The sequence below is a fragment of the Cygnus atratus genome, chromosome 6 (genome assembly GCF_013377495.2).
Source record: "Cygnus atratus isolate AKBS03 ecotype Queensland, Australia chromosome 6, CAtr_DNAZoo_HiC_assembly, whole genome shotgun sequence".
NCBI classification, from domain to species: Eukaryota; Metazoa; Chordata; class Aves; order Anseriformes; family Anatidae; genus Cygnus; species Cygnus atratus.
Window position 1 is genome coordinate 13,268,984 of NC_066367.1, and position 24,491 is coordinate 13,293,474.

The 24,491-nt window shown below is 34.2% G+C and overlaps 1 protein-coding gene across 10 annotated transcripts in view; it reads right to left on the minus strand.

The window, feature by feature from the left end:
• The window catches only part of ADAM23 (ADAM metallopeptidase domain 23), a 74,371-nt gene that overhangs the window by 23,745 nt on the left and 26,135 nt on the right, over window positions 1-24,491 (minus strand). For 5 of the 10 annotated variants that reach the window (XM_035536991.2, XM_035536989.2, XM_035536985.2 and 2 more), the window contains exons 7-21: window positions 22,537-22,609; window positions 21,953-22,026; window positions 20,994-21,059; window positions 18,898-18,996; window positions 16,815-16,886; window positions 13,970-14,136; window positions 11,731-11,815; window positions 10,862-10,952; window positions 9,226-9,274; window positions 6,870-6,969; window positions 4,020-4,091; window positions 3,150-3,236; window positions 2,589-2,669; window positions 975-1,025; window positions 444-507 (exon numbers count right to left, since the gene is read on the minus strand). In XM_035536991.2, the coding sequence (XP_035392884.1) occupies window positions 444-507; window positions 975-1,025; window positions 2,589-2,669; window positions 3,150-3,236; window positions 4,020-4,091; window positions 6,870-6,969; window positions 9,226-9,274; window positions 10,862-10,952; window positions 11,731-11,815; window positions 13,970-14,136; window positions 16,815-16,886; window positions 18,898-18,996; window positions 20,994-21,059; window positions 21,953-22,026; window positions 22,537-22,609 (1,231 nt within the window). The remainder of the gene's footprint in view (window positions 1-443; window positions 508-974; window positions 1,026-2,588; window positions 2,670-3,149; window positions 3,237-4,019; window positions 4,092-6,869; window positions 6,970-9,225; window positions 9,275-10,861; window positions 10,953-11,730; window positions 11,816-13,969; window positions 14,137-16,814; window positions 16,887-18,897; window positions 18,997-20,993; window positions 21,060-21,952; window positions 22,027-22,536; window positions 22,610-24,491) is intronic. The other 5 variants (XM_035536993.2, XM_035536990.2, XM_035536998.2 and 2 more) reach the window with 1 other exon arrangement.

Consider the following 24,491-nt stretch of genomic DNA (forward strand, 5'->3'; position numbering starts at 1 on the left):
GCAGCTTTAGCATGAACCAGTCCTGCGATAAGGGAATTGACAACTGTCTTTAAAAACAAACCAGCAACAACAACAAAAAACAACCTAACAACCAAAACCATGTTTGAAATTATAAAACAAAAAAATCCTGAAACCCCTTTTTTCCCTGGTAATAGTAAGTCAGAGTTGCTAATCTCACCTAACTCCACCAGAGTCCAGCATTTGCTGCCCTGTCTGTCTGCAACCACATCAGGTCAGAACAATCTCACTGTCACCACTCCCAAACAAGCGTGCAACTTTACATTTTGTTTTGCAATCAAGTCACAGTTTCACACTGTCGTCTACTGTGCAGAAACCTTTTAACTTACAGTAGGAAAAACAAAAAGTAAAACACTAAAAATATAAAACAAAGGCAAGAATGAAGTAGAAATAAAATACATTTAAGGTAGCAGAAGTCAACCTACTAGATCCCCAGATATATTTGCACTGATTATCTCTTGTCTTGCATTCACCATTGTAGCAACGGCCCTAAACAAAACACAACATGTTAGCAGTGAGAACGGACCACTGTTTCCTTTCATTCCCCTCCCCTGACAAATGTCTCATTTTGATTCTTCATCCACATCTTGGAGTGTATAATAGTTTTCATGAATTTGGGTAGATGGACCACACATTTTGGCTCAGATTCGCAAAGTCAGTTGGTGTCTAATATGCACTGAAATTTCAGCCGCTACTTTGTATCTCTCATTTACATAGTTGTAAAGAACACAGATTATAATTTCTTATCTACATGCAAAAATGTAAAGATACCAAGCAGATTTTACTCAAACTACAAATCATTACTATTCACAGAGTGTATTAAGCGCAAACAACACTAATGTCCAAAAGACAGTATCTATGTAGAAATACAGAAGACAGGATCTTTACAAAAACGAAAACTTGTATTGGGTCAAATTGTATTAATTGATGTGCAGAGACTTGAGAACATTACATACCTGATTAGAATCACAGGCATATCCATCCTGTTTACGAAGATTTGGTGGACACTGAAAAGGAGTAAAATTTTTTATTTTTTTTTTATCATGTGTACTGCAATCCGTCAAAGGATCACATATGGAATATTCCTGGTTTTAAGTGACAATTGCAAAACATACAAAGGAGGTAGATAACATAATTACTGGAGGAATCTTTATAGCTATTTATAAAAATGAAAAAATTAACATCTTGAGCCATAAAATACAAGATTTGATTCTAACTTTCTGCATATTCCCAATGGAAATTAAGGACGTGAGGCAAAATAAAAAGCAAAACAGGGGTGCTCAGTAACAGGGTATTTCCTAACAAATACTGGGGCCATGTTTGCTTTCATGTGCAACACTGCCACTACATTCTCAGTCCCACTAAGTGAGAGAACATTTAGCTGTAGCCTACCACTCTGTTGATTACAGAGCCATATTGTATTATGATCATGTTAACTGTCAGGTTTCTCTTGGCATTGCAAAAATTTTTGATACAAACAATTCATTAGCCCCAGAAGCCCCAGATTACTAAAGCTACGAGTACACCAGCATCAGTGCTTTTCTTCAACAAAAAAGGGACTGGTGAAGATTTGGAAAGGGCATGGTGCTGCAATGTACATCATAGCCAATACTTTCAGGACAGCCATTCCAGCTAAAAAAAGCCTTTCTCTCCTCCACTGAGAAGCCTCCACCTACAGAATGAAAGATTTACAATAAAATCTCACCAATAGCTACTATCTGTAAGTGTGAATGTCTCAGAAGACAACATTCAAAGAGGTTACTGTTAATTTATTGTAATCTACAACACAGCCAATGCCCAAAGAGAACTATGAGATCTTATTTCTTCAAAGTTAAGAACCTGATACAGTAGGCTGCAGCAGAGTTATGAAGTTCTTATATAATCTTGGAGCTAAATATTCAGTATTGCAAAGGAACATACATGACCTAACAAGTCAAAACTACTGTGAAAATGGAAGATGTGCTGAATGTTAACTATTTAAAAGAACTCAAAATAACCTTTTGTCTGGCTCTTTATTCCTGTACTTTTGAGAATTATCCAAGTATTTTCAAGAGAAATGTGTACAATTTATAAAATAATCACATGTGCATTCTTAAAAACATAGCATTTTATTCCCAATTTGTTGTAATTGTCTATATTTTCTACATTTGCATTTTTAACTGTTTTATTTCATGAAATCTTACTGTTACTAACTTTGAACCCATTCACATCTGCAGTATATTCTTAGTAATTAAACTATAGACAAAGCAGAGAGTACAGGAGGATGTCTGACATCAATATTGTACAGCTATAAAAATAAAACTCATGAGTTTTAAAAACCAACCCAAAAAAGTGATATTCTGAGTCCACTAGATTTTGTTTGCTTGCTTATATTGGTTTGTGTTGTTATATTTAAGAACTTTTGTTAGAATTAAAAAAAAAAACAAAACAAAAAAACTCTTCCCTTCCCTGAGTACAGTTATTTGAGGGTATATGACGGGACTCATTGTCAGTCTGGGTCTTCCTCTTAAATTGGTGTGAAGTGAGTACAAGCAAATATCAATAATATGGGCAGAGAGTTGCATACGTACTTGGCCAGAATCTCCAGTGCAGAATTCTGCAATATCACATTCATTCACTGCATATCTACAGTCATAGCCTCGTGGAAAAAACTAGAAAATGAAGAATACAGTAAGATTATGTAACAGCAAAATTAAAGGTTCCTGTTTGGAATTACTCTTCATTTTAATGCTTTTTAAACACTAAACTCGCGTATATTTGTGCTTTTTTTGCTTGTCTAACCACAAAACAACACAACCTCAACAGCTATTCCAAAGTGTTGAAAAATGTTGCAGTTTCTTAATCTTTTAAAGGCTAAAATGAAGTATGCAATACTTTCAAAATCTTTTTTTTTTTTTAATCTATGATAGATAAATACAAATGTCATTTTTACATGAGTATGAATCTAATGCAATTATTATTCCCTTTATATTTGGAGCAGTAACCACTGGAATATTGTCTGGAATAATCGTCTCAGCCTATATTTGAGCTGTTTCTCTTCATTCTCCGTAAATCACACTTGCAGCTTTAAAAAGTGCATGACTTTCACAGACAACTGAGAAGAACAATAAATACAATGCAAGAACACTCACAAGACATGATGTATTACAGCAGGGTCCATCACTACAATGAGCTCCATTAGAAAGAGAGCACTTCTTACAACAGTCTGCATAGCATTCCTGAAGAAAATATTAAGTGATCTTTTAAATTTTCCATTTTAAATATTTTTCCCAATCTTTCCAACCAACTATCATGTACCAGCAGACAAAAGATTCACTTTAGCACTGATGACTTGAAATTATCAGCTGAAAATATCCTTTGCAATGCTCAAATAGTAAAGTAAGGGGAAAATGGTGACATACGCGCTATAGTAATAAGTAGATTCACACTTTCCGAAGCCTGTACACAGGTGGGGAATAGCCTGTACCAATGCATGCTGAGTAGTCAAATTGTGTTAAATGCAGAAAAACAATTAAGAAAACTAATTATATGTGTAACTATAGTTAATTACTAGAACTAGGTCTCAAGGCTACAGGACAGATTTTGGAAAAAAAAGTTCTACAAATATTTCTACATTAGAGAATAAGACAACAGCTTACTCATTGTCTGAACAAAGACACATATCTCCAGAACACTGATGAGGAACCTTACACTCCAGGCACACTATCCAGGAAAAGGAAAGGGGTAAACATTTCTATAGTGCAATGCAAAATATGCTAGGAAACAGTAACTCCTTTTCATTAAAATGACAGAAAGACTGTTCTGAGTATAGACTTTACCTTTGCACTCATTCTCACTGGAAAAAAATATTTTAACAGTCCTTTAATTAATTTTTTCCATAGCAAAAGGCAAAACAGATTAATTTCCATAACCCTTCCCCCTCTCTTACCAATCATATAAATTATCTTAATGTATTTTGTGAGGCAGACTTGTGGAATAAGATATAAGAACTCTTTACTTGCCATTCGGAAACCACAATCACATTCTTCTCCTGCTTCTACGTATCCATTTCCACACTCAGTAGTTTCAAAGAGCTGAAAGCAAAAGAGCACCCCCAAACCCCCGGCCCCAAAAGTAAGAATAAAAATAGTATCAAATGACTTTTTTGTCATACACAGCCCATCTCTGCAATGTTACAGACACACTCTCACAGAGAATATATCCCTTGCTACAGTGATAGGGCATGCTGCATGGCTTTCAAGTGCAGCCAGTCAGAATCGTGCAGACATGAAATACGTACAGCTAAACCACCTGACTGCTAGCCACCTTTAAGAGAATATTCACCCCAGAAAAATATAAACTGAGACAATAAAATAATTCTCAAAGTGGTAACATTTGAACTTCATTCCAATGTCATGGACTTGCATAATTTGACAATTCCTTTAACAAAACAGTCAGTAATATGATCTCTAGGATCTACTCAGGTACCCATACTTGCTCCTGCAATTACCTTCCGTCTATTCCAGTGTAATGTGTTCATGCATGACAATAATAACACTAAGAAATACTACTAAAACTACCTGGGCTACTGTGTGTCTTATTAAGTTGGAATAACATAGATAAATATAAATAGTGCTAAGCAGATACTCCCAGGACCAGATATATACAATACAGATATATTCTACAGTTCAGGATGAAAATTAAATGAGAAAAACAATACATTCCCCAATTAATAACCAGGAAATAAACTCTTCAGTAATTCACAAATTACACCATGTTTTCCGATAGTGGCAAGAAAGAAAATCTAAGAATAATTCTAAGTGTCATATTTTTTAAAAGGTAAATCAAAACTCTTGTCAACCCCTAAGCCTAGCGCTGGACTAAAATCTCAAGGCTCTTTGTATTATTTTTGGTTCTGCTGTTCTAAGGGACAGTTAAGACATCGTACACTAAACCACGATGGGAGTCAGTAATTTTTGTTTACATTTTCTTACATTACAGTGTTTAACTAGTTTACTCTTACTGCATTTTTTTTTCTCATGTCCATTTTACATCTTTCCACTCACTCCCTATTCTCTCTCTCTCTCAGAACACTCACTGCTAGTAACAACCTGATACTTTCTACTGGTAAGGTCTGATTGGTAAATTCTATTACAATCAAAGTCAGGAAGAGAAGAGCTTAATCATATAAGATTGCTTTAAAACTCCTTAAAAAAAGGAAAAAAGAAGAGGGACAATATTACCTCATTAAAAGAAAAAATATTTTCCTTTTGTTGCATAAACTGCATAGATAATCAACAGCACCTGTAATTTTGGGTGCTGGATGCAAAATTAAACTGAAACAATAACCATATGTACTTTTCTTTAGTAGCAATGTCAACATGATTGAGAAAACTATTTTTTCTTTCTCTCTATAAGCCATTGTTATTTCTATGCTTCTGTGGAAACATCAGCAGCTGATATTCCGAACCTGAAATTCAGTTCTCTATCAAACAGACCTGGTTGTTTGACCTGTAGCTGATAAGATAACGCAAAGGGGTCAATCAGAGAATTTCAAGAACAAAAGCAAACAAACTTCCTGTGGCATTAAACGGACACCATCAAATGTTCATATGTGCCACAGACAAACTAAAAAGCTCAAATTAAAAATGACATCATGGTGACTGCTTAACACAACTACATTTTAATTATCTCAAGATTAAGTACGCTATTTTCCACCTCACTTACCTACCTCCAAATAATAAGACTCAAAATGATGTATGATTTTTTCCCCAAAGACCTTTTATTTTGAAGTTGTGAAACACAAACACAGATAACACATAAAGATAATTCAACCATTCTCCTGTGACCACTTTCATTGAAGTAAACTGCATTTTTATTCTGTATGCAATTTGACAATTACTTCCCATTACCTTGCTAGACAATCATCACCCATTTTAATCACAAAAAATGAAACTTTTTCTTTCTCCCCACTTACTCTTTTCTGTAACAATTCTCTCACTCTTATTCTACAAGCAAAAACTGCTACCCTAGGAAAAGATTAAAAAAAACTCTAACAAGCACTTTTTTAGTTAATTGTGCAAGGTAATGGTCTCCCAAAGGATACAGCACAGCAAACAGAACAGTCTAGCAGTCCATGCAGTATTAAATTCTACAAGGACAGCAAGTTTGACATTGTCATTAAATAGTGTATTAATACTTCGGATTGATCTTACATTGCAAAAAATGCCACATGGAGTATTTTTACACTACTTAGCTGCTTTAGAGGAATGTCATGCTCATATCGCCTTAGGCAGAAAAAAAAATATGACCTTGATATTTTTTTTAAGAAAAAAAAAGGAATGTGGATGGTACAAGGAAACTGTTATAAATTACGGACTTTGTTAGCTCTGTACCTGAAATAAAATGAAATGAACTTCAACAATACTGCTACTGTCTATATGATGTAAAATCTGTTGATTTGCCAATTACCACATTAGGAATTAAATTCCTTTTAACAATGTCAGGTGAAGAGCCCAAGAATAGAGTGGATGTGGAACATGTGCTATACAAACTCAATTCTGGATTTATTTTGCGCTACTTTCAGATTAATAGGTAGAGCATTTATTCTAAAATGGGATGTATCTAGCTACACAAATCAACTGCAAGATTTGTCATTATTTGAGCATGAAAAATTAATGGAAAACAAGTTGCATGATTCCTCAAGATTATTTTTAAATGTTATGGATGAACATTCAGCTAATTACAAGTAACCTCAAGAAAATACCCACACAGATATTTTCACAAATCTGAAAACAGATGGGTGTTAGTGTAACAACTGCATTTTCATTATAATGTGTTGGTAATCACCACCTCTGCTAAACATTTATTACCTTTGTTGGCTTGTTGAAAAGACAAGCACCTCCCCCACGAAGTAAAAATTCTTTGTATTCTGCAATGCTGCACTTGGAGAACTTCCTGGAATGATAAACCCTAAAGTAGCAAAGAATTAGGTGAGTAAATGCATCAACAGTTACTGGAAGAGGGCAGAGGGGTCATAACATTTTTTACACTGTAAATCCCTGTTTCTTACAGCCACTGTGTACGTCAGTTCAGATTTATATCTCAAACAATAAAATCGGAACAAAATAAAAGGAGTTTTAGAACAGTTTGCACTTTTGTATCTCTATTATATACATCCATGGTACAGGATACCATGGTCTTTGAATCTTCTTAATAATATGAAACCACATTATTATAAAAAGCTGCTATGCACCCTCTTGATTGCATGCATAATCCAATTGTTTTATGGTTTGTTTTCCCTGCAGCTTCAGTTTAAAAAATGGGTTACGTTCCTGATCCCTGTTTTCATGCTAGGGTTTTAAAACTGTTCAAGTCATCTGATCCTGTTAATAAGGTTAATTTTTTAAAACAAAAAGAATTTGTAGCCATTTGTAGCTGTACAGGGTCAGAATAAATAAAAACAAAACAAAAACAAACAAGCAAACTTTTCCCAAATCTCATCTCTGACTTTGGCCCAGAGAAAATGCCCAGGAACGCGTGCAGAACAGCGGTGTACTACTATTTACAGAATATTTTTCCAGCTTTCAACAATTTTCTGCTCAAGGACTTGCTTGGGAAGCCTTGTTTAGTCTTATTTTAAAATCTTCATTGTATTTTCTCCCATGAGTTATCCCAAACTCATTTAGCATCTACAAGAAACTACAGCAGGATTTTCTCAGTTTAATTATAGACTGGTACAAGAACAATTTTCATCCTGGTTGTTTTGCCACCTATTTGTCAGACTTGTTTCACATCTCCCTAGTTCTTACACCATAAGACAGTAATCATTTACTATGCTGATTATGATGACTTCTCTCCGATCTCCTGTTCCCCATATCTTTCCCGTTCTGATGAAAACATATTTTATTAGTCACTTCTTATATAGAAACCATCAAATAATTTTAATAGCCATGTTTTGAGATCTGGGAATCAGAACTATTCACACTTAAAGATGGGGGTAACAGTGCCGTAATGATGTTCTCCATTCCTTTCCCAAATGTTATTGGAAAAGGATGCTTTGCTTGACTGCTATTGAACTGACATTTCCCCATTGAACTATTGTGTTAAAATAAAAGGTATTTTGGTACTGATGGATTTAAGTGAAAGGCTTTACACTGCACCAATTTACCTATTTCATTCATTGCTTCTTTTTCAGCTTCTTGGTGACTATAATCTGCTCCTGGCAATTTTTTTTTACTGTTACTTTATCTGCAGAAGAGGTTTGTTCCACAACATCTTCTACTGACATTTCTATCTGAGACAGCTACTTTGATGAGTTCACCATGAGAATGAAACTAGTATCTATTCTGATCTATGCCTTACTTCATATTACAGAAACAAACATTCTGTAATTCTCTGCTGCACTCATAAGGTGGCTGGCAAACACAAGCCCACAGGAAAGCCACACAGTAATTCTACCGCAGAACCAATTTCCAGATATCGTATGTGAACAAACTAAGCTCCTTCTGTCTTATTTATAACTAATTTTCTCCAGGATTTTTGCAGTGGGAAAGAATTTTGCAGGAAGGGACCTTAGGACTCAAAAACCTATGTTTCAGAAGTTCTCCTTTTCTGCCCAATTGCTTACAATAGAAAGAATACAATATAAAGAATCTTTGGCAGTGTGTAGAGGGCAATGAACCTTGGTCTTGTCCTATATAGATATACTTCCCCCTCAGACTTCAACAACTGTTTAGTTAAGGACTGAGAGCACTTGCTGAAAGCATTCAGCTTTCTACTTTTATTCATTTGAACAGAAGAAGAGAGATCTGCTCATTCAAAATTAGCATTTTGAAGGAATTGGAAAAAATAATTAAAATTATGAAGAAAATAGGAATATCACTTATCAAAACTGTATTATGATGCTTTTCACCTGTATGGAAAAAGTATGGGTTTATTTCGTTGAAATGTACATTCTTTACTTTTGCGTCATTTCAAGCGTAACAAAGCATTAGAGAATAACACTCCCTTGAACTTCAAAATCTAAGATTTATGAATATCTTCCTAAAATGGCAATAGCAAAGAAAAATAGAAAATGATAAACCAGTTAGCTAAATGATTGGGCTGCTAGATTTTCATTTATTGGTAATAAAACACATGGACAAAGTCCAGTACATAAATATTTATGTCATAATGTAAACTATGAACTCATTCCAGAGTCCTCAGTTACTGATAGTTAGGACTTACCCTGTTTCCTCCATGATGCAACCACCCCAGGATTCAGTGCAGTCACACTCTTCTCAGACAAGACCAACATACAACAGAAAAGGAAAACAGTTATAAATATGCTTACAATGAAGTACTCACTATAACTAATGGACCTTGACTAATTATACAAAGCTTAGCTGATTACATCGCTGTACAGCCCTAAAAACCAGCCCACTTGAAGAACTGTTGATATACTTACAATGAATGTGGTCATTTCACATTCTTATATGTGCACATTCTTGACTCGACACTAAGTTTCAGGCAGTATAAAAAGCTAAAAATAGCTGGCAACATTCTTCCCTACATGCTCTCAAAACAGGCAGCACAAGGCTCTGTGTAGTACACAATACTGATGATTAAAAATGTTCCCACTTCCTCCAACCTAAAATGTGTACAGAACACCGTGAAGGAAAATTGTAACAGGACAGGCTATATTTTTTTCCTCTTTGTCATATAGTTATTAATAGCAATATGTGAATCAGCCAAAAATTCATTAGAAAAAGTAGTTAAGTGAAACCGGATTTAGTTTACTTACAGCTATAGCATGTAAGTCAACAGTGACAAAATTCATAAAATAAAACCAAAAGATCAATATATTATGGTTGGTAAAACAGAAGTTATAAACTACCCATAAAAATCATCTACCAAAGAAGGAACGTCTTAAAGATTAACGTTCTGTATTCTGGTTACTGCACTAAATCTATACTGTTCCTCAACAGAAAATACTCACAATTATTTCTATGGCTATTTCTCCTCTATCCAGGTCTCTCATTAATCTTCCTCTATAAAGGGTATCCAAATAAGGAAACTAAGCTAGCATTTTAAAAATCCTTATATCCTACAGACAAAAAAATATTGATTTCCACATTAGATGAACTCTGCTTTATCCATAACCAGAAGAAAACAATGTAGAAAACAAAATATTTTAGCCATTTCCAAGTTTACACAGTTCAAAAGTGATGCTTTACAAAACACCACTCCCTTCACAATGCTTCCTAATTCACAGATTTCTGAAGTGATTCCAAAATAAAGTTGCTACTATCATTCACAATTTTACAGAAGAAACAAAGAGATAATGTAGCCAAATTGCTTACAAGATACAAGTGGGGAAAAAAAAAAGTTTCTTATTCCCCAGACAGGCTTTAGCAGCAGCTTTTGTACCACCACTCCACATGTGTTAAGGCCACATCAATCTAATCCAGCTGTGAAGCAGCCAGATACCAAGTTGAGCAAATGTCAGTAGGTTACAACTTCTTACAGTTTCTTCAGTTATAAATGGTGTTTTTCAAAAAAAAGTCAGTAACAGTTCTGTAGGAATTACAGATTACATTATGATAGGTAAGGAATTCTGAATTAAACTAATGTTGTTTTTACATTATACCTTTGAATGTCAGTTATGAATCTAACCTAAGTCGGGACATTGCTGAGGTCATTGCAAAACGAGTGCTAAACTGGTGGCTCTCACTTTGGTTAAACTGAAATGTTTTCGGTTATATTTCCAAAAATAAAATGTTTTTTTCTATGGTTAAAAGTTTGGTGTTCATTTCAAATATTATAAAGGAAGAGTATTTATAGATCTAGCTAAGGAGGACAAAAGGTGACTCCATGTACATACTCGGTTTCCTGGCAGCTGGCTCCCACTGTATTCCAAGGTTCTGAGCAAGACTTTGTGCTAATTCCTGTGCCATGGCCAATGGGAGGCCATACTGCATTTGAAGAGGAAAGCAAATAAAAAAAAAAGGAAAGAAAGCATAAGAGTATAAGCTACTGTAATGAATATTATCCCAGCTCATCCTGGCTTACCACATACCTACTACATCACAAAGTAATTCTGTCCAGCCAATCACAATTCTGTGTGCATATAAAGAAAACAAACACAACTAAGTCTCTAATGGAAAAATCTTCCTCTTATTCTGAGGGAATCCCTGTCCAATGGTCAACCTACAGAAAGGAGTCTGTTTCTCCCTGTATAGGTAATACAGTTTTTGTGTAATATGATTAACCCACATCAAAATGAGATTTTCATATTAGATTTAACACTATTCTGAGGATAAAAATATTACTACGAAAAAAAATCAACACTAGCTTTAATGATTTTAGCTTTTAAGCTAAAATAAATTAGTAATGGCTACATGCCATCAGCACCTCAGAAGATCAAGCCTCTTACAGTGAGAAAATCCCAAAGGAGTTTCAGTGCTACATTTCAAATTCTTTAGTCTGAGATTTTTGGTCTGTATTTGACAAATATGTTAAAAAAAAAAAAAAAAAAAACAGTTTATGATACTCATGACAGTATAATGCAGACAGAATAAATTAATCTTAAAAAGAAAAATATAGTTAGCAGTACTATAGTGATTGCCTGTGAGATGTCTTAACTTTTCAATATGCAAATTATCTTTAAAGCTCCGAATACTGTAACGTATTAATACTATAGTTATAAAGTAGTTTCTATTTTACTTCATTTTAGTGGTGGTGAAAGATTACCTCATTCACTCCTACTCCTCTGGTGACAGAACAAACCCCTCCAAAGTAACTTAAGCTGCTCCTTTTGTAATGAAATGTCACATTCCTTATGAACAAATAAAAACAAAGTGAAAATAACTAAGATTGGGCACCAAGAAAACTTAACGAAAGATTAAACTTTCACACACATTACGTGCACATTAATCCTCATCTAACATCAAAAGCTATTGTTAACAGAGTAAACTCATGAAAAGAGTTAATACAACCAAAGTATTATGTTTATCTTGTAAAGTCAGTATTAGCCCCAACCGATAAACAAGCCAACCAGAAATAAGCCAACCAGATTCCTAAGAAAATTCAGTAACAACATTTTCTTTAAAAAGATAACAATGAATATATTCCAATTTATCATCTGTCAAGAAGGAATTCTGTACTAAAATGTATCAGTGTTGAGAATGTTTGAAATTATGGTCTTAAAGCAAAATGATTCAAGTTTCAACGCCTACTTCAGATGATCCAATGACTTAACTATATTTGTGGCCCGTCATGGAACTCACTCCAGTATGTCCATGTCTATCTTATTGCAGTGGGGAGCCCAGAACAGGACCCAGCACTCCAGCTGTGGTCTCAGCAGTGCTGAGTACAGAGGAAGGATCGCCTCCCTTGACCTACTAGAGATGCTCTAATGCAGCCTAGGCTAGCTTGCTAACACCATACAGAATGAGTTCAGTAAAAGTAATTATTTATATCTAGATATTATTGTCTCAAATTTGGTTATCATATGAGTGTACGAACATTAGTTTGCTGGATCTGTTTCATAAAACTGGCTGCTCGTAAGAACGTCACTTCTACTTTTTATTTTGAAGAATACTAGTGCTTCAGAACACTGTGGGAAAGATCTTACCCTAACTATTTCTTTGTTAGCTTTTGAGCAAGATAAACAGCAAAAGGAATAAAACTGACAATCTACCAGCACGTACTCGTAAGGTAGAATCCTATCAGATACACTGAGATATCTTTAGGAAAATTAGGCCCAGCCTTTGCCTATTATCCTTTCCAGACTTGATTTTATTTTGAACACTCTCATCTTTCATTCCAAACAGCAACTATGATTTCATCTTCTTTGGAACCTCATCCTGCAGCACCACTAACTTTTATTTAATTTCTTCTAGTCATTTTTTTTCAGAGATTTTTTTATAAAATAATATTTAATAGTAATTTTACAATTCAGTTACTCAAGTGAAGAAATTCAGGCAAGATTCCTGTAGCACTCTTCACTCACTTATCATTGTTAGAAACAGAATATACTTTACATTTACAAAAGAATCTTGCTTCACAATCATGTAACACTTAGAGAATTGGAACATCTATTCAGCAAGGGAGACAACACATGCAAAAAATAATTAAAGAGCACATCATCAGCGCTTTGCATATCTTATAAGAAGCAAAATTAGCATTGTGTTGCGATGCCTGTATTAAGACATTGCAGCTGTGGCAGAGGCTGTAGGAAATTCTTCATCCCCTATCTTTATCTTCCCTTGCAGAAGTAGAATGATAGGAGGATCTCATACAAAAGATTTTGTCATTCCATCCTCTGTAGCATGGCTAGGAGAAGGCTCAAAATCTTTACGCTACACAGGGGAACACACTTCTTCCTCCTCTTTGATTACAATGCTGTGAATTAAAGTACACTGTTACTTCGGGTTGATGATGTGTCTAATGATCTAAGTGGAATTTCCCTCAAAATGCAGTGTCTCACATGACAGAAAAAAAATTCATTTTACCTCTAAAGGAGGAGACTTTCCATTAATAAATGTCACTGCAGCTGAATGACATATGAACAAATATGAACAAATGATGTATGAACAAATACAGTAACTGGAATGCTCTTGTGGCAACACATAATACTGCCAGCTCTGCCCTCTCCTGCTCTTTACTGGAAAAGCAGTACATTATAGATGATTAGCAAAACCAAGTGTCCTTAAGGGCGCATCAGGAAACACTTCAAATATGTGACACTGTCTCCAGGTTGCAAAAACATTAACATTTTATTTTGCATATATATAAAATCAACAAAACCATGGTAGATACTACACGTATTAAAAATAGACTAACACATTAAAAAATAGATTGAACTTGCTGAGGAAGACAGGTGTTAATGTAATGACTACCAAGCAAAAAAGAGACAGGTAGACAAAACCAGTATACAGAAAAGTATATAAAACTGTAACAGTCTCAGTCATTGTATAATAGTACATACGAGAGGAGGTGCACAGCATCAGCATGCTGTTTGATGTAGTGTTGTCGATATTTGGAGAAATCATGAAGCATCTGCAGTGGGTCAGGGTGAATATTAATACGATCTCTGTCTGTCCAAGTTTCCACAGCAATAAGGACCACCCTGGTGTTCAGCTGTTCCTTGTATATCTGAAGGCAGAGACAGGACAGGCACAGGAGTAGAACACTGGGTCAAACATGCACAGTTAGCCAGTAACAGTAAAGCGGAAGGACAAGAGGGATAAATCAGGAGGGAAACACGGAAAAACAGTTAGCTGGTAATGCCTTGGATTTCCTAAAAGTTAATAATCCAATCAACCTAACTTTTGTTTTAGATGAAAAACAAACAAACAAGCAAACAAAAAAACTTGCTGTTGGTGTTTTTTTTTTTGAGTTATTCCATTTTCTTTATAATTCTCATGTCAAATGATTTCACTATTCATTTTTGCACAAAACCTGTATAAAAATCAACGAAGTAGAAATGGAAATGTACACAGGATGATCTCAAAGAAAAAGAAAAGATTTCGAAAACGAAGGAAAACCAAAGCCAACTCTTCAAGTCAAGATTAAGTAACTTCTCAGTTTTCTCCAATAGATGCAAAAATTAAGACACACAAAGCTTGATTTTCATTTATATTATGATCCCTTTATGCCACTTAAGCAATGTGAGAATTAAGAATATTAGATTTTACATTAATTTTAATGTCACTGTAGCAGGAGGCAAGTAAATGACAACCAGTCCCTAATAATTACAACCAGGCCCTAACAATTACAAGACAGCTTTAAAATATTTTTAGCTTTGTGCATGGTATTTGCTACTGAAATAAAACAGCTGCTCACTTTAGGATCAGGACATAAGATGCCAAATTTTATTAATTAAGGTTACTGCAGATCTACGAGAGAGAGATTCTTTACCTATAATAGTCTGCCAATCTGAAGTATTTCATGGGACATGAAGAACACTTACTGACCAAATATGCTCAGTTATGATTTGAAAAGCTTTTACAATTTATCCATTAGCTACTTAATCTATAAAATATTCAAAAGTTACTTGGTCATTTCCATAAGGCACCACATTTAAAATGTTATTATATTTTTTCCAAATCATACCTGCACTACACAATGTGAATTGCAAATATCCTCCTGCAGTTATGATAGATATTTATACTGAATAAATTAACACCGGCTTGCACCCTACTCTTTTGTGTCAAGGCAGCTTTATCCTTATTAAAAAAATAAATAAAGTCAGTACATAATATTCAGCTTGGAAGAAAAGGCAATAAACACAGTAAAATGAGAGAATAACCAGACCAGCTCAGTTTTGTCCAAGAACTTTTAAGGAAAAAGAATACTAATATGCTTTGGTGTGAGGGAGGCAGGCTGAGGACATACCCGCAGAAATGGTTAACTACTTGAAAGAAATCAATGAAATTAAAACTCAGAAATTACATATGGCTGGATCAATAAAGCTCTCACTTATGTTTGCTGAGATGAAAACTATACTTCCTGAAGTGAACAGGAAGGAAAGAATGGCATAGAGAGCAGAGAAACTGAAAGTCTCTGAAAGCCAGTATCCTTTTCCCTGTAATATTCAGTAAGAAATACAGCTAGATTCTTATGAACATAAGGGAATAACAAGGCAGAAATCCCTGCTCCTTTTCATGCTCCATTTAAAGAAAAGGCCCCGAGGACATCATTTTGAAAGATCTCTATGACTGGACTGAATTCTACACTGGAAAGAAGCTGAATATTTCTGTAAATATACACATGGCAAAGAAAAATGGAAAAACAGAAGGAATAATCAGAGAAAGGAAAAACAGTTAAATAGTTGTTAAAATGCAGCAGAAATACGAAGAAATAATGATCAGATAAGAAAAAGATGAAGCTACCACCTTTTCTTTTGAAATGTGCAATATGAATTGTAGCAATATTATTTCTATTATTTATATTTAGTATTTTCAGACGGTTACACAAAACCTTTCTAGTTCCCACTTCCAGTATTTTGTGTATTCACCTACATTTTCAATATATGTAATACTTTATATGTAAGACATTAAATACAAATACTTCATTGCTTCCTCCAAGCTAAACAAACTATTGACAATATTTTGCTTTGAATCTTATCACACAGTTCTATTGGTATTGATAACATTACATGCAAAGGGGACTTTGAGTCAGAATTTGGGTAGTCCGCATTCATCACTACCAGAGAATCCATCCTGCTTTCGCTACTAACACAGCTCTGAAAAGAGACAAGGTCAAATTTTTCCAACGAATCTTACCTTTAGTTTGTGTGCTCTGTGTAAAATTACTCTAGTCACAAACACAAGTATGGTATCTGTATCGGTGGTATCCATTTATGATGCACTACAACGGGATTTTAGTTTTAAGCTATACAGATTTATAAAGGAGAATTTTTATTTACACCTTCTATTTTTCTCCCAATAGATATGTGTATCTTTTGTGAATTACAGTTGCAGCTTCAACCACTTTAGGTTAGTTTTACTTCATAAATCTAAACTTGATTACATCTCATTCTTAAGCACTGAATAATGCTAAAAGCTCCTTCAAGTTTGAAATCCACCCTGCCAAAGGTAGACTCTGGAAGGTGCAAGCTTTGAGAAAAATGCCAAGAAAAATTTGATGGTTTCTTACACATTCACCCCAGGCTACCTTTCTGCAGAGAAGCTGGAAATGAGTTTTAAAATGCAATTTTTATAGCTGCTCATTTTCTTTTTATCAGATATCTGCTAATGTTAACTTTTTAAATACAGAACTAAACTAATTAAATTAGTGATACCATTTTCCGAAGACAAATTGATACTTACAGCATCTACAAGATTTACCACAGATTTTGCAAAATTGTTCGTGTATGCATTTGAAGAGCGATGCTTTTTGAACTAAAAGGAGAAGAGAAAGTAGAACACAGTGAGAACTTAAATATTTATTACTAATTCATTATTTTTACAGCAAAGAAGTAAAATTAATATTTTAGGAAAGACAAAGGGACAAACTCAAAAACTTTGCAGATCACAGCCTGAATCTCATATTCAAGAATCCCTGGAAAATTTAGGAAACCACGTCTGCTAGACAGCCTTTCACATCTGTTAAACAAACATTTAGCCACAAAAAATATCCTATCTAGAATCAGAGTTCAGGTGTTCAAGACCAAATTCAAGGTAAACTCATTGCCTGTAGAGCTCATAAACGTGACCTCATGAGAGAATGTTGGCCCACCAGACCCTTCTATTCAAAGTCAATTTTTTCCAAACACATGCTATAGTATCTGAGCATGAATCCGTGACTTGAGAAAAACTGTAAAGTTAAAAAGGAAAATTGTATTATACTATGATTTGCAAACAGGAAAAATAAGTCTTCAAAATTTCATAAAAAAGAAACAAAAAATGCATAGAACAAAGAATGTAACAAATCTTCACAAAAAATATTCTTACTAATTTCAGCTACTAGTTAAAAACAGCACATGGCATTACCTAATGAGCAATATTATCAAGTTCCACGAAAATGCCAGCTATTCCCACTCTGAAACATGGTACCTCAGAGTTCTTGAAACAAGAGGGTCTAGACTCTTTGAACATCTCAGGAGTTACTCCCATCAAGAGAAGTTAGTTAGATGATCAACTACCTTCCTAAACTGGAATTACAGAAAAAAACTCCCTGGTTTCCAGAATTACAATTGGAGTCAAGGTGAAATTAAACTTGAAAGACATCTATACTTTTAAAATTAAATAATCTGTATTTCTCAAATTGAACGTCAAAAAAGTGTTATCAAGAAATATGACACCTCCACCACATTAGATAACATTTTTTCCACCCCTGTAAATTCCAGTTATTTTTGCACAAGCAATCTAGTTTTATACAGACAAAATGCCATAGAGACAACACAAAGTTCACCAAACTCTTTAATGATGGCTGAGACTCATTCATTTGACTGCAGTAATTTTCTACATATGCAGTCATTCTCTGTTAAGTTCCACAATGCTGTCTTACCACTATATGCACAGCTAATTTTAATACCCAAAGCTCCTCTATTACTATTCTCAAACATAAACACTTTTAGCTGCAGTGCTATGGGATTCTAATCTGCAGTGCTATGGGAATCTAATTCGTGATCACCAGTGATAGGACCCGTGGGAATGGTGTTAAGCTGAGGCAGGGGAAGTTTAGGCTGGACATCGGGAAGAGAGGTTCTTCACCGAGAGGGTGGTTGCACACTGGAACAGGCTCCCCAGTGAAGTAGTCACTGCACCAAGCCTGTCTGAATTTAAGAAGCGTTTGGACTGTGCACTTAGTCACATGGTCTAAACTTTTGGGTAGACCTGTGCGGTGCCAGGTGTTGGACTTGATGATCCTTATGGGTCCCTTCCAACTCAGGATATTCTATGATTCTATTTGCTCTATGGAGATCCAGGATACTAGAACAAAAATAAGGGGGAAAAAGGTTGCTGTTTTGTTTTGAGGCAATCCTAAACTTTCACAGAGTGGAAAGGTAAAATTACAGGCTTTGAACATGTTCTTGGTTTCAGAAGACTATTTAAATGTCAAAATCAATACCAGCATATGACATAATGTCTTTAAATGCAGCTTCTCTAACAAAAATAACGCAGAGTTAAGTCTGTAAAAAATGCAACCTAGTTAAATACATTTAGGTGCATCTTTAGTGCTACAGGAAATGAAAACTTTGTGGAAATATGTAATATTAACCACTTAACAAAACAATGTCCAAAGAGGTTTGATACTTCTTCCAACATATAATCTTGTTGCAGGAGAAATCTGCCCTCTACCGGTAAGCAGAAAACCTTAAAAGAACACTTAATAAATTCCTGGACTCAAGGAAGTGTGAACACTTCCTCAAGTATATCCATTTTACTCATTAAAAAAAAAAATCATTACCTGCTTCTGAGTCACTGACAACTCTGAAGCAAATAATCTTGAGTGTTTGTATTCTGAAGTTCTAACAAATAAAACTTGCAAGGAGACACCAGTCAGTGTCTGTAACAAGCATAGGGAAAAGGATGGTTGTCAGTTAAGCATGTCTGTAACAAGAGAGGCCAGAGGAAACAGACATAGAAATGCTATCTGTTCATAAGAAACACCAACCACAGACCTCAAACAAGATGACAAAATACCCATAACTTCAGTTACTGTACCCTATCACCATACAACTAATATGTAAGCACTCTTAGAATAGTTTCCTACCAGTTGGCTTTGCAAATGAAAACAGTTGAAGAGATTTCTGTCCTAGTCTTCCTACCCATTCAAATTCCCTCCACATTGCTGATTTGACACAGATTAAATATAGGTTATTTTTAGCCCAGAGTATTTGTATAATTTATGAAACAGAAGTGGGGAGGTTATATTATCTGTCTATTCAGCACTGGAACGAGTACAAAATATTTCATCCTGCTCTGATACCAGTTATTCCTGGCTCTTTGAAATTGTCCTTCAGCGCTGACAAAAGGGCCCACTACAACAACATAAAACCACTGTGAAAATATGCAAGAGTGATAAATTTAATGAGCTCTTACAGAAATTTATTTTATTTGTACATAGAATAAGCTTGAACTGTTTGATCAACAGAATTTGATTTATAAAGAGGTCTTGCTCACACAGAAGCAAAATAATACTAAGACTAAGCCAAATGATGACCCCTTAGATGCTTCTAAGTCAACTAATCATTGAGAAAGATAAGTGATATAGAGTAACTTGCTGTTGGTTGCAGTATATTCTTCATTACTAAAAAACTTTTAAACCTATACTGAATATTTTTCCATTGCAAATATGTTCTAGTTAAAATGTAGCTACTGGACTCAATGAAGGAATTACTTCAGAGAAGTCCTGTAGACCAGATTTTCAGACTACCAAAGCAGTTTAGAGTCTACCATAGTACAAAATGACAACTACTCATCAGAATAAAGCACAGCTCAAGGGATACATGTTATATGACTTTTACATATAAACACTGTACAGCCCCAGCTATTTCTTTTGAACCTGTGTCTACATCCTCCAGTACAAATAAGACTTCTGTGGTGTAGTTCAGAAAAAGGGATGTCATTTCCTCTTTAAAAGGAAAGACTCTGAAGGGCACAGCTGGCCACTTTTTCTCCTCAGAATTCTTATGGAAAAAAGGTATTTTCACCAATTTATGGGGACATCTGCATTTTACCAGAAAAAAATTCAGAAAAAAATTGAGGGAAGGAAGGTTGAAGGAGAAAATAATATGTAACTTAAAAAAATTAAGACTGGTAGCAACAACAATCTGCTTTCTATTCAATAGTTTACTGGTTAAAATCTTTCACTACGAAGATGTGGGATTCCCACGATGTGGAAACTGAACAAGAATCTCACCCTTACAAAACATATTACTCTCCAGTCACCTCTCTTCTGATTTTTATAGGGGTATCATATTGACACTTTGATAGCCTTACTTGGCATAATTAGTGAGAGCAATAAATTTAAATAACAAATGTCATCTGATCTCATTTTTTCCAGTTATCCCACTAGACAAAAGGGGGGAAAAAGTATGTATTTTTTTAAATATATGACAAACGGTTCCTGAATGAAAGAAACCACTTATCTTCTACTTCACAAATTGTGTTTATAAGCATGGAATAGCCATGAAGAACCATGAGACAGTTTTGTCTACAGGCTTTGCTACATTAAAATTTAAGTTAGTTAAACTAAAGTCAAAGTAACAAATTCTGACCTCTTTCTTTACCTCTTTGAAAACAGGATATAATTATGGGCATACTAAATTTTCTGTGTAATACCATGGTGTTTCAGACATTATTTAAAAACAAAAGTGCCATAGAAAATATTAAGTTATATTCAGCGTTATTAGTTATTATGGCCTGGACTAGATCTTACAGTATTATCATTAACAGCTGCTCATAAATGAGATCTTTGACCCAAAAGTATGTATAATGTACAGTGCTGTATATCACTCTACAAATAATAATCAAAAGAAATCACTGAATTGATATACTTACCATTTTATGGTCATTGACTATCATGAGCTCCAAATATTTCATTTCTTCAAAGATACCACGAGATGCCTGATGGATTAAAGAAATTCTCTAAGAAATCATGAAGATGCAGTGATTTTCAAAAATAAGTGCAGCTGCTGATATAACAGGGTTACTTATAAATATTATGTAGGGTGTGCAAGCCTGTAAGAACTGGGTCAGACCTTTAACTACGGTAAATCATCATAGCTCCACTAACTTAGCAAGTTTTGATAATTGACACTGGCTGAAAATCTGAGTCACAACATTAGGAATAAGTTTAGAATCTACTTTTCGGTTCAATGCAGAAGCTGCCACTGCTTCTCTGCTCTCTTATTTTCACAAAGGCGAAAAATCTCAAACACTAGAAACTCTTAGTTTACTTTACTATTCATCACAGATTTAAGGAGAAAGTTAGTAAAAATAAATAGGCCCTTCAAAAAATATACCAAGATTGTATAAGACAGTGGAAAAATACCAATTAATTTTCTTAAACTCAATTATTCCCCAAGCTCTCACGCATACGCGGATTATAAGGACTATCAACTGGGTTCTCTCAATAACCCAGTCAAATGAGATGTCCTTATTTGGAGTTCTTCTTTGATCATACTATTTAACATGCCAAATAAAAATAAAGTCAGATACCTTCAAATAGCAATACCTCATCCAAAATTAATCTTTATAAAAAAGGAGACTCAAAACCTAAAACCACTTTCTAAACTCATTTTCACTACTGAACTTCTGAGTTTTGCTTTTAGAAGAATTGTATTGTTTTATTGGTAATTGCATTATATATCAATGTTAAGCTATCAAAATAATTAAATAAATAATAATAAAATAATTGTAATAATAAAATAAGGCCCCTCTTCACTCAAATCGGAAAATGAACGTTTTTGGCCATGTTTTTATAAATGGTCTTAACTCGGGGTCACATTTCTACTCACTGCTCTCTTTCTTCTCTTTCTCCTCAGCCACTGTAGTTCAGAGAGAAAGGGCCATTCAGAACTAGAATCAGTCTCTGTACAAATTAGAATTGAAGAATTTCATAGCATTATTTTAAACTAATGATATACAGTGTCTAAACCAAAAGTGGATTAAGATCACCAAAATTAGAATAACTTTGATACTGAAAAGTTCATTCTTTTAAAATATACGTTAAATATTTCATATAAAAACACAAGCCATTCAGAAATCTAGAGTTAGAATTAAAGCATGCAAGGGGAGGTAGAAAGATTGCAAATTGGGCTGAGGACATATGCTTTCTTTTGTTTTTTGTCCTCAATAGCATTAATATCACTGATTAAATTAAGTGATTTGCAGAACGCTAAATACAGGTCTTCATGAATAAAAGCCTTTTAATCTGCTTTTGATTCCACTACAATAATTGTGAAATAATTTTAGTATTTATTTTTCAAGTTTTTCTAAATAATCAGCAATTTAAATAGACTCTACTAGCCTAATATTCAAATTGTTCAAGTTATACATACAATTATATCTAATATTGAAAAACTAATAAGCAAAAACATACCAAGGTTCCGCAACTGCTTGGAGGCTTGTGTTCCATAAGTTCTCTGGATGATATGTGGCCTACTTTTACTTTCCTGGTAAGAAAAATATATGACATTTTCTTCTAATTAATAATTAGCAAGTGAAAAGTGAGGTATTTCTTTCAGTATTTATAATTTTTATTATTTTTTGCATGCAAACTTAGTACTGATTTGGCATAGCACTAATTTGAAAAAATGCTTGCAATCTTAACTAAATCATGGAGCTACTCTGCTTCAGCCCATTCACTGTCCTGCAAAACTCAGATATCACAGCTGGTTTTGAGATTACTTGAAAAAAAAAAACTCCTTTAAAATCCTTGTGTTAGAGAATGTAAACCATTTACTTATATAAATCAAGTTAAAGAGTGTATATATATATAATATATATATTTAGATGAAATTTTCCTCTCCCAGAAGAAATGCAAGGATACGCTTACTATTTATGACAAAAATCTATCTTCCTAATTGCAGCAAAATGCAAGAAACTAATCAATACGGTATCTTTAAGAGGCTTTTTTCACCCTAATTGTTGAGTACACCAATAAAAAGAACACTTTTAATGCATGCTTTCTTTAGAAGTCTGACATGCCCCAAATTATCATATTTTGGTATCTGCTCTAGAAGATACCTGTCTTTTCTTCTGAAACACCTCTTCTGCAGAGGCTGCCAAAACAAGCAATTCTTTTCAAAGGGTAAGAGGCTACTGTTCTGTAATTTCTGTGAAAAATACACAATGAACAGAAGGAAAATACAGCACATTTTTGCCTTTTTTTTCCCCCAACTGGAAAAAGATGTTTTATGTAACACCTGCCACAGTTAAGGTTAATCAAGCTGACTAACCTACACGCTGAAGCCTGTGGCCTGAGATATTTATCTCACATAGTACAATCAAAGTATGAGCTACTGAAAACTCTGTAGCTGTATTATTTTGATCTTCAAAAGTTTTGAGAAAAATACTTATCTGTCCTCTTATCATTTAGAATTCTACCACTTGAATCCTCAACAAAATTGGCAGATGGTATATCTCACTTCTATAATTTCTCCTCTGACTACTATACTTATACCATTGTATAAATAACATTTCCATTAATTTACTGTATCTGTACTGTCAGTTTTCAACCTTACAACCTATGAATACGCGTTACATCAAAATGCATTACATGGCTTAATACATGGCATGTAATATGTTTTTTGAGGAGACTGAGAAACATCAGTCTTTTTAGATGTAACGTTTTTTAGCATCTGTATTATTTCCTTTACAATCCAAGAGTTGACCATCCAAATGAAACTGATTCCTCTGAATGTTGATTCCGTTTCTTTGAAAGCTTCAGGAGTCAAAGATTTTGTAGATCTTTCTCTGGGCTACAAGTTCATCTTTGTAGTCGCTAAAACAAATCAGTTCTGCAGCGTTATGTTACTTATCATATACTGTAAGTACTAAAGCAAGGCAAATTTGAGAGATGTGATACAGCACCTAGAATAGACCCTATAGACTAAATATGATATGAACCTTAATGTCTCTATGTTGCAGAATCATTCTGCTGAAAATCAGTCAAACCTTTGAACCATTCAAAAGATAGAAACCTACCTGTTTTTATTATTGTCTGTGAAATGTAGACAGTTCTATTAGCAGATAGTTTTAGGAACAGCTGTATTATATTTAACATTTGAAGTGAATATTTGAAAAAATAATTCTAGATAATATATTTGCATAAATAAAATTCCAAATTACATATAAATATATGAATATGTGACTATGCTGGATCAGAATAATTTAAGCTATACAGTGACTTAACACATATAAAGTCTAAGATACCCAGATATAATTATCTACTTCATTAAACTCTTTCTGGAAACACGGTAGATCAAACAGCAGTCTGATTCAGCTTCAAATTTGGATCCAACTGCTTTAAGACAGATGACTTCCACAGATCCC